Source organism: Eutrigla gurnardus (assembly GCF_963514095.1).
Source record: "Eutrigla gurnardus genome assembly, chromosome: 4".
Classification (NCBI taxonomy): Eukaryota; Metazoa; Chordata; class Actinopteri; order Perciformes; family Triglidae; genus Eutrigla; species Eutrigla gurnardus.
Genome location: NC_139918.1, coordinates 16,210,323 through 16,231,087, shown reverse-complemented (window position 1 = coordinate 16,231,087; position 20,765 = coordinate 16,210,323). Strand labels below are relative to the sequence as shown.

The following is a 20,765-nucleotide window of genomic DNA, read 5'->3' as shown; positions in this document are numbered from 1 at the left end:
GTGGATTCAGGAGCACCGATCCAAAATCTGCTGCCAAAGTCACTCAAGTCTCATTGTACTGCAGGAGGGGAAGAATGAAATGTTTATGCGGAGGGGAATGCAAATGCTAAATGTGAAATCAAACTATGGGACCAATAAGGGATCAGAATAACTTTGCCAGGTTTTATTTTTAGCCCCGTTGCAATGCTAGCTTTGTGGAACACTCTTCAGTTTAGCCTCTGTGCATCTGTGTGCTTAGGTTTTACTCAGTGGAGAAAGGCTGTTCCAATTTGACAAAAATGTTAAAACTGTGGCTTTTTTTTTTTTCAAATAGGTCAGGGAGAACATAACAGGATTCAAATCGTGCTGCATATTACTTTAATTAAACTGGAATAACCTGCCTGGTTGAGGAAAAATACCTGATTGTGGTGCCGTTTGTCTCTGATAATATTCAATATCAAATAACCAGCAGATCAAAAACTGCTCATCAAATCTCATCGTTGTACATCACTTGAATATTTTTGGATTTCGCTGTTAGAAAAGCTATGGTCCCAGGTCAAAGGAATAGCCCCTTGGTTTGCATATTAAAGAGAATTTGGTAGACCTCTGTTAGCCATGCATCCCCATGCAGGCAGGTCTCCAGGGGGCCAGCAGGGCCCCACAGACGGGCAACTAGGGGGCCAGGTGACCCTGTCTCTGAGGTTAGCAGGAAACACTAAAGAGGGATGGGCAGGGAGCTGAGGAGCCACTGAGTGCGAGTGTGCAAGGCTGGTGATGGCAGCTGTCAATGGTTTGGAAGGAGAAGCAGACAGATTGTGCGTTCTGTTGGTGCAGCCAGTTCGCCACCTGGCAGGCTTTTCCTTGTTAGAACTTCTTGCTGTTTCTGTTCTCATCAGAGAAATGTTTTTCCTCTTATCCTCTGTGTTCAGGGGAAGTTAAATTTGTCAAAATGTTTAAAGATGTTTAGTGAAATGCAATTCTTTAAAGTGCGCTCTGTGTATTCTACAGAACTGCTGCTGCTATAGTTTTTCATCAGATAAGTAAAAAAAAAAAAAGAAGCTATATATTTATGAATGTAAACCTTGCTTTGGGGCGAGGTATTGCATAATTAAAATAAAAAATAAATAAATACAGAATTAGAAAAATGTCAAGAGTATGCATTGTGAGTGTTGACCCTGTGCTACATTATTTAGCTGTATTTGTAAGAAAGGGGGTAAAGGGGTAGGATTTACTTATAAAAAAATAATCTGCAACTTTCAAATCCCATCATAGCCGTAAATACTGCTCCATGTTGTTCACTTGTTAGGAAGAAATGCAAACGTAAACCATGAACAGCTTAAAAGTACATTTAAAAATCAAATTTGGCAGTCAGTCCTTGTTCCAACAGGATTAAAAAAAAAGTCTTTCATTTGATATAAATATATGCAAAGAGAGTGGTGTGGTGATCTGGGTGCCAGAGGTGGTGCTTTACTCTGGATATTCTGGCTTGGGCCTGTAAGGGACATAAATTAACATGAATTAACACATGCATGCAATAAGAAAATAATTAATTCAAGTTATCAGTCACCTCTTCCATTCCAGGAATCTGATTGACAAGATAAAGTAATGTGCAAACTGCTTCTCAAAGCTAACAGCCTGGAGCACCCCTCCTATTAGTTAGTCATTCCCTCAGTATCACACCCGGAATCTGTCATTTCACAATTTTCTCCTATAATGCATATGTGCCGCTCTCACCACTCCACTACAGCAACTGCCATCTAACAAGTTGACACAGAGAACGATACAATTCACGTCCAGTATTCAGTTCCATATACAGCAAGCATCTGAGGCAGACGGGTCAAGAATATGGTACATTCTGTTCTCTCTCAAAAATTGCTTTTCCAGGACTCGAGAGGAGCTTGATGAAGCTCTCATGATATCCATCAAAGACCTAGGATGAGTTTTAAGGATTTAAAAACACTCACCGGGTGTAAAAATAGTCTGCATTAATGAAATCACGCATTCACAGGAAGATTGAACCTCAAAAAGGCATGAACGAGAAAGCTCAACTGTTTAAAACAGTTACATTCCTCACGAAGCGAGTTGTGAATGTGGCACGAAACCCTAATACGGAGGAAGTGTTTGCCAGCAAAATGTAGCTTCTAAGTTAAGACAAACCGAGGAGCACGAAAACACAGTTCTGCCACTTTCACGAGAGTCGCAATGTATGGGAAAACCCTGGATCTTAAAAATGTTTTTATTAAGAATTTAGTCATTTGAACAGCCATTGCATTGAAGTTCAGTCCGTAATATAAAATAGTTTTAAATTAAAGTTAGCTAAACCATATTTATGGTTACACATACTAGTGTGTAACAGCCTGTTTGCTATAAACAATAACACAGGGATGTATAATTTTTCAATTAACGTTCTCAAAAAAATGTATTTAAATTTTGATTTTAATTTAAAATTCAGTTTGTACTTTTATAATTTCTGATAAAATGGTACATTGGCAAAGCACTATGTTAGCTAGTTAAGCCTGGAGCTAAAGTTTATCCTGCCTGGTTGTTTCATTTCAACCTGATCTCATAGGAAGTTATAGAAATGGCACAACATTGCCCAGCATTTAAGCACGACATTAATATGTATTATGTATGTAAAATGGGTGCAGTAAGGCAACAAACCACTCAGGTTAGGAAAAACATGTTTGGCCTTATATTTACTGTGCACTAGGTAAAAGACTTATTTTGGTAAGCAATCTAGTTCTTTACTTGACTATATTTAGTTCGAGTTCAATTGAACTAGTTAGCTAGCTAGTACGTTAAAGCTATCTACAGTACATTCTGAAAATCAGTTGAGCCTCTGAGACAGATTTGAAAAAAGCATCCCGCCCCCCAACCAAACCCCTCCCCTCAGTATTCCACGACTCGACGAGGCGGGAGTGGGAGGGGACGAGGCGGGTTGACGAGGAGCACGGGAGACGAGGGGATTGGATGGGTACGAGCCAATGGGAGCCTTCCGGAGCAATGGCTCCCATTGGTCAATTTCTATGCAGGCCTACGGCTGACAGACTGAATGGATTTTCTTTAATTCCAAATCATAGACCATAGCTTTAAGACAGCTAGGAAGTAGGTTAGCTAGTTTGTACTTCTATTTAAGCTAGTTAGCATCAAATTCAAATTAGCATTACATTTTTGCCCAAACTAAATTTCTATCTTTAATTGTGCTTCATTTTGTGCTGGAATAACAAGTTCAATATTGTGCCAAATGCAAGTTGGCTAATTTGAATAATTTTGTTTTTTATGAAAATAATACTGTCCAAGTCCAAGTGAGCATATTTAACGTCTCTACTCTCAGTTTTCCCCAGTGAAACTTATTATTATTCATATTTGAGTGGTGTAAAGTTACAAGAGGGATTTAAATCAATCCTTCACATCGGATTGGATCACAAAAAAGTGGGCGGGCTCTGTAACTCTATACAGAGCAAACACACCTCCCTTCTTGATTAATGGATGGATGGCATCATGTTATTGGTTGAAAGTGGTTGTCATTAGCTTAAGCACACGTCATATTTTGTTTTACAGGGAAGAAAAGATAATTGGATTTTGATACAAAAATATGTATTAATATATATTGTTCTAAAAGGGGTTAAAAAGGCAGTTTTTAATTTTATCTCAAGAGTATCGTGTCGCAGTTATTAGTTTGCAAATAGTATTAGATCTTTGAATCTTCCAAAAGGTTTATGAAGTATATAAGGTGAAGCAAGCTGCAAACCAAAAAGCACACACATCCAATTTGGGTATACAGGAAAAAAAAAAAGATTCAAAGAAAGATAGTGTGCACAAAAGTTGTTCTGTTGGTCGTGAGTGTGGTGTCAGCCAGTCCCAGTCCCAGCGGCCCTCACCGTGCACTGTGCAGGCCTGACGGGAAACTGACTGCAGCTCAGGACATGGCCTCGTTTGTTCACGGTCCCCCCTCTCTGAAAAGAGTTATGCTGTCCGTTTTGAATGGACAGCGTTTTTCTTTGTGCGTCCGATCAAAACAGAGGGCAAAGTTAGTCAGCAAGTTGCATAGCTTCTGCATTCTGGTTCTTCAAGCCTCTTTTGTATGAAGTTTAGCACAATGTTTTACACTGTGTTGGACCTGAATGGCATGCTGGAGGTAGGAACCTTTTTTCCCCCCTCAAACTACAAAATAGAAAGGGGTAGAATTATTTTTTACTATCAAATATTACTCATTCATGTTTCTGCTATGGAACTAAACTAGTATGGGGGTTAAAACTGCTGTTGTAATACAGAGTGCAGCGTTGCTGAAATATTTATATGCTTTTATCTGATCTATTTCCTAACCACAAGGTATTTGCCTGTGAATCCCTGGCACTTTTGATATTACCTGAAGGCAAATGGTATATAGATTCATACAAGTTATTTACAACAACAGCCAAGCCATTCCTCTGGAAACTAGGCTGCAGATCAAAGGATTGTTTTGATCTCTACTTAGCATATTTGTTTAACCTAGCCAGTGATTCTGAAAAGTGCACAAGCTTTTCGGTGATATGCAGAGCACCCTTTATCCGTCTTTTTCTTCTGTTAGCTCTGGATTTAAGTACTTTCTGTATTTAGGAGACAACTGGATTTGCCAGCTTTTGAAATTTAGTTGCCCACTGCTAGCAGTCTTGGCACTCAGAAATAGATAACTAGGTATGTTCCACTGCTAATCCTGATCGGCCTTGTAATAGTATTTGCGGACTGTACAGCACTCAATTAGGGCATAATGTGCTATTTTTATTTCCTTTAAGTTGGATTAAATGTGAAAACATGTTTGTTTTTTTTCCGTTTCCATCTCCTGTTTACTGTGTGGGCACTTTGCAAAGTATTGTTTCATACTGTTTCAATCAGTAGCACTCTCTCCATACAGGATTGCAAAATGTCAGGAGGAAAACAATGTCCAAACGCTCGCTAAAAAAAGATGCCAGGGCAATCAGGAAATTTTCTGGAATGCTTAAGAGAATGCATATGCACACAATGCCCTAATTCTCTCTTACTTTGGGTTGGGGAAAGATGAGCCCAGGTTTATTGAGAGCCAAAAAAGGGGGCAGATGGCTCACAAGAGGGATAAACCTGGGAAGTCATGCTGTAAATGTGTTTTACAGAAAACAATGAAAGGAGCGGACAAAGCGATTGTGGCAAAGTCCTTTGGAAAATGGAAAAGCAGCTCTCTAAGGTCCAGGACCATGGAGAAGCCGGATGAGCCGTCCGAGGAGAGTAAGGAGGAGACCCTGTCCAACTGCACCTGTGAAGCCCCCCAACTCGGCAAGAAACCAGTTGGTAAAAGTGCCTTATTTTCTTATTTCAAGTCCATTCATACTGCTGTGTCTCCCAGCTTATTTTTTTTTTCCACGTAGCATTTTTAATTATTACTGTGGTGACTTTTTTTTATTTATTTTTTTTTCCATTTGACTCTCTGGCCTGCCATATCCGGTGAACAAACAAACCACATTGTTGGGCAGGAGAATTCCTTTTGAGGCAAAGTGTGTCTCCGATGATACAGTGTTGCCAGAAAAAGACAAAGCAAAAAATAGCAAACACAAAAACAGTCACAGGTGCATGGGAAAAAGAGAGAACCGAGTGAATGGTCACTGCGGTCCCCAGGAGGTCTTTCAGTGTTAGCCAGTGCGGTGGGTGGACTTCTGACAAGGACGTTGGTTAGCAGCCAGGTGGAGTGTGTAACTGAGAATGCCTCTGTTTATTCTTTTCACATGCTAATGTGGCTCCTATGTGACTTTAATGCGGCAAAAACTTTTTCTTGGAGTTAACACTTCTGTTGTTTCAATACCTGCTCCGGTATCACAGTGGTGGGCTGATTCAAAGGCTCCACGCTCTTTCATGCAGGCTTGGGACTGTGCCAGGGAGAGAGATATATAATAACTCTGCCGTATGTAAAAGGAGGATTCTTTTATTTTCTCCACTAACATGAACACATGAACTAGACATTGCCGTAATTTGTGTTAGAATTATAATTATGAGACATGTTTTTACATAAAGCACATACATTGACATAAATATATATTCCTGCAGGAGGCGCTTCAGTGTTTACGTGGACATGCAACAATGTAATATGCTCTCACAAAATCATCTGCTCTTTATGATAAATTGAGTCCATGTTGGCTCTTACCTCATTTGCAGCAAAGTATGTTATATAGTGTAAAATGTGACGGTATTGTATAGATTTTTATCATAACAAAAAAACCCCTGCAGAAATAGGCTTCTGACAATCTGTAATAAAGGACTACATTAGGGCCCAAGTCCTGAGCAAATGCACCCCTATGTGGACAAAGTAAGAACAGTGGGGTATTTAGATGAAACAGGCCATGCAGTCCTTATGTGCAATCATCTCCCTTTCCTACAGCGCTATCTAACTTGTTAGTATAATGGGCTATCAATATTCCAGTAAACATGCTCTAAAATATATCTTCCGTTAGTTCCTGAGCCAACCTAATGTCTAATCCAGGAGCTCAAAGACTAAGCAATATGGCCTCACACTATGGGTCTTTCCATACCTTGTAGTGTGCGATCTCTAAATAGCTTAAAAAGGCATTGCATCTGCCATCTGCACTTCTAGGAACTCTTCTGCATAACCATTAAAACAAGCTGTCTCAGAGGACATCATTCGTGTTTCAGCCTCAACCCTGAATTACTGTGTGTTCATTATAATTATAAGGGAGGAGTGTTGCCAGGCTAGCCTGCAGAATGCCAGGTGCACACTTCCATAATCTACCATTTTAAACAACTCAGAGCATTAGCAACAGTATCTTCATGCTATTCAGCCATTAGTTCACTTTGGCTTTCATGCTCAAACTCACATCCGTCATCCGAGCATTTTTGTTTGCTGCAACAGACATACAGGAGGAAAGTGCAATACTTTATAGTGTTCCCATTTTCCTAAGCCTGCTTAGGTTATGTGACTGAGCCATGCCGCTGTGTGAAATTTTATCCCGATACTGGCACTGTACCCTTGTGAGGGAGTCTTGTAAAATAGGTTTACTTAGCGCCTTTGCTGGCATTTTCCGAAGATAGCAAATGCACAAACACTGTCCATGATCGGATTAACTGTTCAACAAAATGATGTAACTCTTTGTCTTTCTTGTGTGGCATAGGTTTCTCTGCTTAAGTTTAGTGGTCATCCAGAAGAGAATAGACAAATTTGAAATCCAGTCACATCATTATAATCCATATATTATAAATGTATTAGATGACAGCCCCGGTTAGTCATCCTTTGTCACATAAATGTGACATGCCACTAACGCAGAGTGAATCACTCATCCACTTACCAAATTCACTAGATTTGACCAGATACCGTCTCGAACTGCACGGCGACACTCTTTAATTAACACAAGTCCTAATTTGTAAGGCATTTAATTTTGAACTTAGCCTGATGTTCCCCTCCAGTGTTGAGCCACAGGATTTAAATTGCATGTGATAAGTGTGAAAGACTTTTTTTTTAAGCAGCCATATACAGTATAAAGTATGCTATGCCAAGTACACAGAGAACATGAATTTGCACCTCAGGACATATGGCTATACATCCAGAGTCACCCAGGTGTGTCAAGACAAAATGTTAATTACACAATTTATGACAGAAATCAGTTGAAATATCTCCATGGATCTCGCTTATTTACATTTTAATTACTACTATTACTTATTCTTATTTTGTGGATGTGACCATAGCAAGCCCGATTCCTCCCCTACACTAGAAAGGAGCAAAATGACTGTTTTCCACTGGAGGTTTAGATGCTTGTTTATCACTTTTAAATACCATCATCTTTGCCGAAATCCCCTCTCAAAAGAACCTTTCACTTGCTGGAATAAATTCAAATTAAAATTTAAATCCCTCTTTGCATTTCTTCAGCCCTTTTTAAAATAGCTGCCTCCTTTTAGAAAGCTGTTTATGTAGTGATCTGTTCATAATCCAGTTTGTTTCTCAACAGCGAAAAACACAGAAATCGTATTATCACTATCTTGGAGAGATGATGCGAGAAATCAGGAAGTATAAATGTCTGGATCTGTGGAAGTTTTCAAAGTTGTAAAGCTGAAGAATATGGCTAAAAGCCATTCAATAAAAGTAGTCTGTAACACTGCAATTTGACTTGCAAATGTACAGAAATATAAAGTACATTGTGCCTCAAAAACATTTCCCCAACCTTTAGCAAAGCTAGTGTAGAGATAGACAATATGTGCTCATTCGACACATGCACAACATTTTGGCATGTTTCATACAATGTAGACTGTATTTCTCGGTATGAGAGGTGGCTCACAAATGTTGATGTGTATGACATGCAGCTACTGGAGTGAGAATAGGGAGATTAACCCGTGGCACCGTGGCTGACAAGTCATGCAGATCTTTGTGAACAGCTATTTAATCTTGGGGAGGTGCTCACCTTCTAATATACTCAGAACAACAATATCCAATCAGAAATGTAACACATATAAACAAAAAAAGGGCAGACATTTAGATGCAATGCCTTTTGATAACAATCAGACTCAGATGTAAAATGGCACAGAAGAGGCCATAGGGAAATTTAATTTGCTCAAGCTAGATTGGATTTATTGTTTGCAAACAAATTATAATTGTGTCTCCAGAAAGTTATCCAAGATCTAAACAGAAGGAAATCAATGACCCACCCCCATTAATCACTCAAAGCCAGCTACTTATGCTGAAGAAACTAACTTCATAATCAATTTCTTTGTTTTGCTCAAAAGACATTTGCATTTTAGTTCGTGTCAGCAAGCTTCCTGTGTCTGGTGCAATCAAAAAAATTGCAAGCCATCCACATTAATGGAGTTTTTTCTTTCTATTTATTCAAGTGCATATCTCTGAATACTCAACGATGATTTTAGCTTATTATGCAAACTACCATACAAATATTTTTAAAGACAGAAAAAAGCCCTTTTTCACGCTAAAAAATAAAATAAGTAGTATGTTACATCATCTCACACATTTGTCTTTTTGTTTTAATGACAAACCAACCCATATCTGCGCCTTAGTGCAATTGAGCACCCACAGGACTTCTGAGGCCAGACAGAAATGCCTCCTGTTAGTTGTGTCTAGACATACTATTACGGCCACCAAGGTCATTATCAAAGCACACATTATACACACCTGTTACCATTGTTTAGATGCTCGGTTTTGGCGGAACATCCAGGCTCTTATCTGGCCACTTGTAGGCGTGTCTGCTTCATTGTCTGCCCGCCTGAGTAGAAAAGATGGGCAGGGACCCCTAGAGACGCCCAGATCTGGACCTAACCTCTCAATGACACAACACAATGAGTCCACAGCCTATGAACTACAAAAGCCAGAAATCGACTGACCAGTCATGCATTGATTTCTTAGATGTAAGCCATCAGATGCTCTTGTGTGTGGGCAGTAAATGTAAGGAACCAGCAGTGGCCACTCATGTCTGTTAGTTGTTACTGGACCAGTCAAACATGCAGTAATATAGGGTATACACAGAGAATATAGATTCAATTTAACCATTTTTCTGGTTCTGGTTTTCTATTACCAATTAATCTGTATTTACATGCATGCAGTTTACAGCCTTAATTGAGATTTTTACACCGCAAAAGGTGAAGTTTGGTCTCTTGTTATTGATATGTGGATGCTCTCATTTGAGGCCAGTAAATATATGGAGCCAGTAGTGACCAAGGATGACTGATGCTTTTCATTGGTACTGATAATGTAAATAATTTATATAATCTACAATTATAAAAGATAGTAATGAAAGACAACCACTTTAAACAGCAATTTAGGGATTGCAAGTAGACCTTTATAATGATGCCCGGGACATACAGCCTTAATTGTGATTTCTACACACAAAAGTCCATGTTTGGCCACCTGTCACATCTAGAGAACTGTATACTTGTCCACATTATTATTATTTATCCCTTTTATTAGCTTTTAAGGAAGGATGTTAGCCCCATGAGAGGAACATTCAGCAAATTTAGATGAAAAACTCAAATATACCAGTCCTAGTTCCAAAAGGCATCAGTTCAAGGCAGAGATACGAGACATCCTATATTTGTCCATAAAACATTTGAAATGTTATTGAAGTGTCTTCAAAGGACACTGAATAAACATATTGTAAGGTTGCCCACGGTCACACACAAATCGGCCCAAAGGGGATTGCTGGGAAGTAATCTAATCATTTCTTTTAACTGAGACTCAGTGACATGCAGTGTAGATAATGATCCCCATGAAAAATGTACTGTATTTTCAAAAGAATATTCCCTGTCTGTTGACATTAACATAAAGATAGTTCTACATCCTGGAGCCATATCAACAACATGTACTTATGTTTGGTTTCTCATATTTGCATATGCAAATATTTAAAAAAAAAATATTTAATTCGGTCCTTTTATGTGACTTTGTGTGATGAACAAGCGGCATCAAGTGGTTGCACAATGAGGGTTCAGTCCCACCAAGAAACCAGTTGTGTCATTTTAGCCCAAGCTTAAAGCATTATAGCTGAAATTAACCACAGTTTAATATAGATTTGTACACATCCATCACATTCAATGGCACAGTGTGAATATGCATTGTTGTTTGGGTTGTACGGGCTGCCATGCAAAATTAGCCGTTTTGCTTTGTTGAAATCACGGGGCGGCGTGTTGAGTGAAGGGGTTTGTTGAAGTTTTACGGCTGACATTTTGATCCTGCAGTGCATTAGAAGAATTCAGTTAAGCATATTTGTGTAGGTTTCGCAGGAGGAAGGTATAGTGCTCCAAACAACGGGGTGCCGTGACCCTTCACTTTGCTTACATAATTTGCGGCAGAATGCAAAAAGCTTTTAGACACAGATGTGACCCATTGTAATACCTTTTCTAAATGCAATCAAACACTTTCTACAAATATGAGCAGGACTTTTTAAATGTGAACCCTTGTTTGACATGTAATTTTGTCCAACCCACTCCTCTTTCATTTCTCCATCAGCTCTCTCCAGTTATGCCCACATTTTCAGTTTATGAAATAGCTTGACAAAACACTAGTTTGTGTTGTGTGTCTGCTCAGAACGAGGTCTCTCTCTCTCTCTGTCTGTCTCTTTTTTAGAAATTTAAACAGATGTTAGTGCTAAAAGAAAAATGTTAGATTTTGTAATGGTGGTGCCGTGGCGTCCTCAGTATGTTCCCGTCTCACAATGTATCAATTTTGCTTTACATGAGTTAATTCTTATTTGTGTTTTCTTCCGGCAATGCTGATGTCTAGTTCAGGACATGAAATAATCATCCCAAGAACAAGCTTGTTGTGTCCTCACCGCGAGATTGTCTGCATCAGCAAACAAAGAACATGTTATTTGATGAGATGCTTAGATAGATGATTCTTTACTTTCATACGTTTGTACCATTATCAGGCACAAATGGTGAAAAGCGAGCAGGTCTGACTCTCTTTGTATGTCTCTTTCACAGTGTATCATGAATTGGCTCTTGAAGACAGTTAGAAATTAGACTTTCAAATGAGGCATTAAACAAGGTGATGATCAACTGCCAAACCTTAAGTAATGATATTCTCCATCCTCAAGTCCCCAGCCTTGCATAACCAAAACGCAGAAATCACTAAAAAAAAGAACTGAAAATACATTATTATTACATATTGTGTTCACACGTCAGTCCCTGGGGACAGGGGGGGAGGGGGGCATCACCGACAGATAAGCATGTTTGGGTGGCCCCTACCATCAGCTGGGGAAGGGCTACGCTTGGATCTTGAGGGGGGGCCCCTCATGGGTATCACTTATTCTAAATCCTGAGCCACACCATCCCACCCCCCTCTTTTACCCCCCACTCCCCCCTCGCCCCAGGCTCCACCCAGAAGTGTGGTTGCCTTTGTCATTGTAATCTGGCCCTGTTTGCTAAACGCTTCCACTGTTTACTCTCTGCGATGGGGGCTTGTATGAACAGGAGTCAGCAGGACGCAGGGTGACATCACTTTGGCTGGGGGGTGTTTGAAAAGCTGCATTTGTGTTTTCTCGGGGCCCCCTCTCTTCTTTTATTCTTCCCCGTCTCTATCCAGGCCTGTCGAACGCATGAGCTAACTCAGGAGGCTAACATGGCCTTCGGGGAGGAATTACACCTAATTACTTGAATAACTGCTAGGCAGCAGCCTTCCGTAGTCACCAAAAATCATTTCCAGGTCTCTGCCTTTTACTGATAGCCGGACGTCTTGTCACAGAAAACCCCGGACAAAGCTTTTACATTCAAATGGTCCAGGAGAAATGAAACAGACTGACAGGTACAAACATGAAAAAGGTGGTTGTGTTGGTGGGGGTAGGGGGGGGTGGATCAAATTAACAGACAAGGATTTCATATCATCTATTTTTGTCGTTGCCGTAGCGATAAAGTCGCAGACATTGAAACTGGTCTGTTGAGCCATTGTTATCATCCCTGGCCATCTGCTGCTGAGGAGTGACATTCCCTCTCATTTGCATGATGAGTGATGTATGAGGAGCTTGGGAGGGCATATGCCCCGGTCTTATGACAAAGCAGGAGAAAGTTGTCTTTTTTTTCTTCTTTTTTCTTTAAACGTATACTATACGTATCGATACAAATGAATAAAATTGGAAGAAGGAGCTAAAAAAAAAGGAAATAAAATCACCTGCGAGTGTATTCGTGTATATACGTGTATACATGTGTGTATTTGCCGGCGTGTACGTTGCATCTTCGCTAAGCGCACACAAATCTGTGGTGTCTGCGCGAGTGTGCGCGCATGAGTAGAGGCTAGTGCGCGCATCTGCCTTCTTGTGTGCCTGTTTGTGTGTTTTGCGGATGTGGGAGTAGAGCGAGGAGGGGGGTTGGTGTCTGTTGATGTGCAAATGTGCATCATGTTGAAGGGCTGTGAATGGGGAGGTGTGACGTAAAAAGGGACCCGAACGCAGGTGCTTATCTCGAGGCTGTCAAAGGCACAGTATGTCATATTCCTGGGGACTACCTTTCAAAGCCACAGCACCAGCTCAGCTATCAAGAGACTGGGAGAAAATCAAACTTTTTGGATCACAGCAATAGGTTGGTGTCAAAGTTCTTTTTTTTAAATTTAAGACACTGTCAGTTTTGGTCAGCGTTTATCATCTCCGATACCCTGCGTCGCATGTGTGGACGACGAGGCTTTTAGCTCTTGCTGTTAGATGTTGTCATGTGTTAGAAACTTACTTAGATTTACAGAGATTTACGCAGCTGCTAAACTTGTGTTCAGTGGATTTTACAAGATTATGCGAAATAGTATTGTGCTGGCAATTGTTTTTCTACTGCGTCGGGGAGTATTTAGAAAAATATTGCACCGGTGCTGAACATTGTTTGCCCGATACAAATCAGGGTTCTTAAAATCTTAGCTGGAAAGCGAGCGCAGCTTCTGTCCAGGTTTCAGACAGTTTGAGAGGAGATTAAATGGCTCAAACCTTTTTTTGAGAGGCATGACCTATTTTTGATCATCCAGATAGCATGGGATACGGTCCATCGAGATTAAATTTACAGCATTTGTGTGGAGTATAAGCTTGTCTTAGAAGAGCACATGTTCGTATTGTGCGCGGAGACAAAGCATTGTCAGGTTGCCTGTGACTTTGACAGTGACAGCTGTACATACAAGAACACTGAGCCTAATGCACTTAAACATTGACTCTGTGTTCCAATAACATGTTTGAACAGTCGGTGAAGTATTTTATTGCATCCTGTTTCTGGCTTTCCGTCATTTGCGTTGAAAGTCCGGTAAAGTTGGAAAAAACTACATGCTAATGTTGAAGGCAGTGTGGCAGTAATATTGTCTGCAAATCAGCTTTTTGTGTTGAACTTTGCGAGTCTTAGATCTGTACTAATTAATAAGGGTCGAAGTGGTGCGTCATGTTCTGATTTTATTTCTGTATTTATGTGTATTGTAACCGTGGTAAAGTTTTAAAACTATGTGCTAATGCTAAAAGTAGTGCAATAGTAACACAACCTACAAGTGAACTTTTGTGTTACGTGTCGGTAAAGTCTTAGCTTTGAACAAATTCAGAGGGGCTAAAAAGCACTCGACAGTCTCCGGAGCAACTATTGATTTAGGAGAACGGATGCTGGTTAGAAAAGTTCATCATTTACTAGTAACATGCGGCACACTAATGGCTCAGAATCTGCTTTATGACACAACTGGATCGATCATTGTTGAACAAAGTAGGATTTTATTTTGAAAATGAGAGCAGGCTTTAGGTTGAACTATTATCACAACTTCAATTAATTCTTAACAGAAATAATATAGTACAGAGTTGATGAGAGAGAATATGTACGTAAACTAACAACATCTGATATATTTGCCATGTCTTTCAGAGACATTTTCTCTGTGATTGAGGTGTTAAATATTATTTCTAAGGTTTCGAGAACATCAGTAGAAAATTTGGAAAACCTTTAAAATAGATTGAAATGCCGGTTGTCACTCTGCCTGTTAGCCTCCATTTAATCACAACTCAATCAGCTTCAGTCAGCTCGCAACGCCACAAACAAGAAAAGAGCAACAAAAAGACATTAGATAACGCAGCATTGTGTAACGGTGTTGCACCTCGATAATCTTCTGAAAAGTTTGGCAAGTTATTCAAAAGGTGACACAGGACGTGTGAGCGAGGTTCTAAAGTTACGCCTCTACTCTTTGTTTTAATTACAAAAGCAGCGCAGGCTAAAGCAGGGATGTGTGGTGAAGCACTGATAAGTGAGAGGCATTATTCCTCTCTGCTCCCCGCCCTCTGCTTCAAAGCACAGGGATGTTGGTTGCTACACAACCCATAAATGTAACCTCTGCTCGCCTCCAGGAACTGTCCATGGTACCTGCTGCGAAACAAAACTGGATCCATAAACTTACCCACAAAGCTGCAAAGCACACAAAACTTGCGATGCGATGTAAAAAAAATAGTTTTTATATTTTTCATCCATTTCCATTAATCTCCCAAAGAAATTAAAATATCACCTTTTTTTTCCTGGCTTTTGATTTCTAGTAGCATTTTTTTAATTAGAAGTCAATTGCCGTCGGGTGCACACAATGTAAAGGACAAAATCACACGATAAAGCTCAGCATACATGTCAGCCTGTTACATATTGTGTTACCTGTTTTTTACCCTGCTCAAACTTCAGTTAGTTAATCCAGGAAAATGAATTATGTGGATTTAATTCAACAAGGTCTCAGAAATGATCCATCTGCTGTTGAGCAGCTGGTGAAAGGATAAATGTAATTAATTACTTTTACTTTTGAACACTATTCCAGAAAAACAGTGCTGTTTGTGTCCTACTGGGAGAAAAAAATGTAAAGCAACAGTGCGATATATATTTCACATGTTTTCTTTTCTCTTTAGTTCTTAGAAACATGTTTTAGTCTTTACATGTAGCCTCTAATGTTTAAAATGTGTAAATGTACAATTTATATATTTTAAGGAATTTTCTATAGCGGCAATATATTAATCTAAAATATTAATAATATTGCATAAATTAATGGCCAGCCTACAATTAACTAAATATTAAAATATATATTTACGTAAGATGAATTAAATAAAAGTAATCCTCATTATATAAATTGTATAGGCTGACATTGTAATTTTAGTTTTTTGGGTTGTTCCTTAACAAGTGGACTGATCCTAACCAGATAGACCTTCTCTATATTATATAATTATGAAATACACATTTCATGAATATTATATAATTCATTTAAAAATCGTAATCAAATATTAGTGTTGTATAATGGCATTCATTTTTATAGCTTGGTTCTGCTTTACAGAAAAATTATCTAAAAATGTTAACGAGGTTAAAACAGGTGGGATTTTCCTAAAAAGATAATAAGACAGAGCAGAAAAAAACAAACCTTTTAGTGAATAGTTATATTTGCTTGACATGGCAAGACTATGAAATGTTCCCAATTAATATTACATGGGATTTTATTCCGCCTTTCTTGTTTTAAAAATATATTTCAGAATTTACCTTGATTGTAATGTACCTCATTGGCTGTGGTTTTGTTTGTTGGCCTAACTATAAAGGATCTGCTTATACCCTTGTGGGTTGGGAAGAATTAGGATTTATGAATTTATTTCCTCTGTTGTATTGTTTAAACAGCTTTGGTTTAGTTTTGATCCCTTCCTCTTGCCTTTGAGGCTGTTCCACGGTGTCAGCTGTTGACTGATAGTAAGAGAACTGCCTCACAGTGTGAATGAAAGAAAACTAGCGGTTGGTAAACACTGATAAGGGATAAATAGAAAGCGGTCAGGCAGAGATAGTTCTGTGGGAGCCCAGATTGTGTGCGGTCTGTTAAAATGAGATTCTGAGCCTGTCCTTTTTATTCTTCCTCCCCTCCCCTCCCCTGTGCGGCGTTTGTCTGGAAAATCTCCAGTGACCCGGCTCGGCAGTCCCAGGCTGCAGTATTCTTTTTTTTGTATTTGTTTTGTTTTTAACAAGGGTCAAGTTGGCCAATAGACATGTCCCTGATGCTTATAGACAGCTGTCATGACTTCAAGCACTTACAATAGTTGCATTTTACATGAATTCATGGTTCTGCACTGACAAACTGCAGCAAGGGATCTGTTGAAAAAGCTAAATATGTTCACAATTTTCAAACCAGATTTTAATGTATGTTTATTAGCCGTAGTCATATATACTTCGCATCCAAAATCTTTTTTTTTTTTGGTTTTCAAATAGCTGAGCAGTTCCCTTTTCTTACGTCACCCATTACATATGTGCTCAGCGTATCATTATCAAGTCAAAGTGTATATATATCACCATGCTATATTAATTAGTCACATAATTAGACATTTACACTCTCTTCACTGCAGACCCCGAGGAATATAAATCTCATTTCTTAATTAGAATCACTCTAAATGACTGTTTTATTCAATTCTTCTCAGGAGCAGGTTGTCCTATGCATCGATTTTTTCCTTCTATCTTTTATGTGATTAAAAAGACCTTCAGAGGTCTTACCTTGAGGATCACCATGTGGTGTATTTACACAGAAAATAATTCAGCCCATTGTAGCCCAGCAGCTAATGAGATTGGTTGTTAAGTGAATGACACAAAGGCTAAAAAAAAAAAAAAGCTTAGCGTTTCGGGTGAATATCATTGTGTCCCTGCATACACACACACTCACTCTCACACACACACACACACACTCACACACACACACACACACACACACACACAGCAACCAAACACTCTCTCAGCAGCGAGACTCTGGACTACCCTGTACCCCACCTCGATATCCTTCTGCTCCGTCTCCTCCCCGATGTCACTATGAGATGCAAAACAAAAGGCTAAAATGGGCATGGTAAGTCGAGCTCGCGATTCTGCCCTGTCGGAGATGTTAACATGGCAGCGTTTAGATGTAGGAGACAAGTGATTCTGTTTGTCTGTGTGAGGATGTGCTGTGCTGTGTAAGCCTGAGGCTCAGATAAGTAGATTCATTGAAGGGTCAGTAACAGTGATGCTGTTTTATGTAACTGGGAATACGATCGCTGCGCTGTACTCGGCCATTCTTAACTTCTTAAATGCTGCTAAAACTTTTCTCGACCTTTTCTTTCCGTCAGCCACTTGCACTTTGTGCGTTAAGGGTAAAACATTTTTTTTGTTTTTTTTGTGTGTCTGTGCTGGTAAATGTTATTGTTGTTGATACTTGACTCAGTGTTGATCAAGGATTTCTCTCTTAGAAAAAGCACTGAAAGGCAGAATAGAGAAAGGCATGACAGCACAAGTGAAGGTCTTGTTAAGCACCCGGACTCAGTTTGTATTGATTGCCGAGCTGTTTAGATACTCGCTCCAATGTGAATAGTTGTTGCTTTGACACAAACTTGCACATTTTGAACACTGCAGATATGTTGTACCTTCTCTCGGACTCGTCGCACCGGAGTATCAGAAGTGATCGCTGTTAAACATTTAAGTGCATTAGCTTATCATGCTCCACTGTCAGGCTGGAAACTGGGTTAAAGTCCATTGCGTATATTAAACCCTGGACTTAAGTCAAATTTACATTTTGTTAAAGATTACTCCTTTTATTGATGCATATAATCATATTCATGGACCATCTGCTGATTTGGCAAGCATGGATCAAACTCTCAAAACAGCCCTGCTAACCTTTTAAGCACAAAATAGTCTGGCTTAACTCTGCTAGCACAGAAGTGTGTGCGCATGTGTGTGTGTGAGAGAGTGTGAGAGATTGTATGGATATTGGATAATACTTAATTTAGATCCTCCAGGCTGCTCGTGCCATATTTTATTTTATCATGATCGCTTTGGTAGCAGACCAGGGCTTTTGTTTGAACAACTGAGCAAATAATGTTTGTCTGACAATAAGCAAAGCAAAAATCTTGGTATGAGGAATCTGATTAAACTCTTGACCACGGCGTACAGCTCTGAGTTTATATGCGTCGCCATGGTTACGTGGATTTCACAGTGCAGCGCTGCACACTTCCACCTGGTTGTGAATGGCTGTATGCAGGCCTCACCTCTTGAGCATAATAAAAACACTGCTTAAGGCTTTCCCAGTTATTCTGATAGCTGATTCCGAACCATCTCTCAGTGTGTGTTTCGCAGAAATAGGAATTCACCATTGGGCATCCTTACCGCACGAAATACTTATGTTCGACTCATTCCAAACAAAGCTTACGCAGATTGAGAATTCATATGCCAGAGGTAAATCCGAGTTAACACGGATTTATACTGGCATGAGTTAAAGGACTAGAGTTTGTAATCCAGGTGGCCAAGGGATTTTACCATACAGTGGCAAAAATCACTTAAAACTCCCCCAACATCCTAAGCCACTGAGCTCAGTAAGCAGACAGATTGTTCAGAATTGATGACAGCAAACTATATCAGAGCTGGACTCTGTGTTAGTTCGTGCATGTGCGCGTTTGTGCGCATATGTGAACATGTTTGCTTCCTATATATAGTCAATTAGTACTAAATGGGCTCTTTAGAATAAGACCTTGACAGATTGGTACTATTTTGCTTCAACAGGGTAGGGGAGGTGTATTGGGAATACTGCCTTGTATCTGCATAAACATCAGTAGCATGAATAACAAAAACAGCAACCTCCATTTCAGTGGCCTCTGACTGATAAGCAAAGTGATCAAAGTCACTATAATATTCAAGCAATAAATGATGTAATAGCCCTTTGCCTGATCACCATATCAAATACATTAAAAATAATGGAAGAAAAAAACCCCGAAAGGTGCGTGTAGATACATACATATATACAAATATATGCGTGTGTGTGTGTGAGAACACGCACACCCGTGTGCACATGTGTGTGGAGGACAGAGGAGCGGAGATAGAGTGGAGTTGTTTAATGACAGGAACAGCTGACTCATTTAGAGAGAGCAGTGAAAGGTAATTAACCCTGGGAAAACTACAGCTGCCATGCGAGCTGTTCACTTCAGCGCAATCTGATTAGGAATCACTGCTCGAGTCCCTGACTCCTTTCAGACACTGTGTGTTCGAGGTAAACTTTTCCCCTCGCCCCAGAGAGCCCCGGAGCACTGGAGACCTGCCTTTTGTGACGGGGGGATTAGCTGGAACGGTTACTACGTTTCTCCAAATTGCAGACCACCTGGTAGCATTCATGCAACCTCCTCCATGAAAGGGCCTCCTTGGGCAGGAACAATGAGCGGGATTACTCTGCTCATTGTTACACCGGGGCTGGAACTTCTTTTTCCCCAAACACCTGTCCCCAAATTAGACAGGTTTGAAAAAAACATGTTCACGACAGAATTCAAAGATTCAAACTAACACGAGAGTGGTTTGGCAGCCTGGAGCCTTGCCAATGGACGGATTGTCTGCCACTCCATTTATTATGCTATTGATGCATTGTGCAGTGTAAGAAGATACTAATTTTACTTGTCTCAATATTTTTGGTGTTCCTAATTGGATTGAAATTCACAAATAAAATAGCATATCATCTAGGCCCCTTTCATACGATAAGGGAACTAAAAGCACCAGAAATTTGGTCAAAAACTGAAATTGGCTCTTTGATGTCAGAAGAAACAATCTGGACTTGGTGCCTTTGTGTGGTCCGGCTCCAGATGAACTCAATTTAGAGGGAAGGCTTTGGGATGACTTTGGAAAGCGATTACAAGATTCATGAATCACCTCGGCAAAGGTGTCACCATCTGACTCTTTTATGGGACTCTTGCTAACTCCATCCAATAACAAGTTTCCCCTGTAGTTATGCCATCATAACAAATCATTGAAGCGATAGCGGCTAGCCAGGCTCCTAATTGTCTGTTAAGAATTCTGTGAGCTGTGTTCTTTTATTGAAGCATCTCTGTCTTGGAGAAGTGATAAGATGCCAATACGCTCCTCTATAAAAGTACTCTTTGGCAAAAGGCACAAACACTTTGCTTGGCCGTCAGGGTAGCTGTGAGGCTGTTATATCTGAAATCGCAGTTGACTTCAAGATTTTTGACTGTGTCTGCATGAATCCAGAAACCTATCAGACGGAGAAATGCTCAGAAAGCGCCGGCAGAATTATTTTCTTTACAGTATTCATTTATTAATTTGTTTTCATCTGAAAGGCTAGCAGAAATAAAAACTTGTTTGTTTGGTGAATCTAAGATTATACTAAATAAACTCATATTAATAAATACATCATTCAAAGGGGTACACGTATAACAGGATGTTCTCCATCTCATGTCACCTGATTCAAATGGAAAATAAAAAAAGCTTCGCAGCTTAATTTTCTGTGCAGTTAACCATTGATTTTACTATGTAGGTAGCCAATAATTAGACATTGTAAAATAAAAAAAAAAGCCAAGTTTTAGTCATAAATCAGACATCCT

At 39.6% G+C, this 20,765-nt stretch overlaps 1 protein-coding gene across 4 annotated transcripts in view; it reads left to right on the top strand.

The window, feature by feature from the left end:
• Nucleotides 1-3,888: 3,888 nt before the first annotated feature.
• Nucleotides 3,889-20,765, top strand: part of st18 (ST18 C2H2C-type zinc finger transcription factor) — a 40,121-nt gene continuing 23,244 nt past the window's right edge. For 2 of the 4 annotated variants that reach the window (XM_084008175.1, XM_084008174.1), the window contains exons 1-2: nucleotides 3,891-4,117; nucleotides 5,109-5,283. In XM_084008175.1, coding sequence (XP_083864301.1) covers nucleotides 4,064-4,117; nucleotides 5,109-5,283 — 229 coding nt within the window. In that variant the 5' untranslated portion in view covers nucleotides 3,891-4,063. Of the gene's footprint in view, nucleotides 4,118-5,108; nucleotides 5,284-17,103; nucleotides 17,261-20,765 lie in introns of those variants that run through there. The other 2 variants (XM_084008176.1, XM_084008177.1) reach the window with 2 other exon arrangements.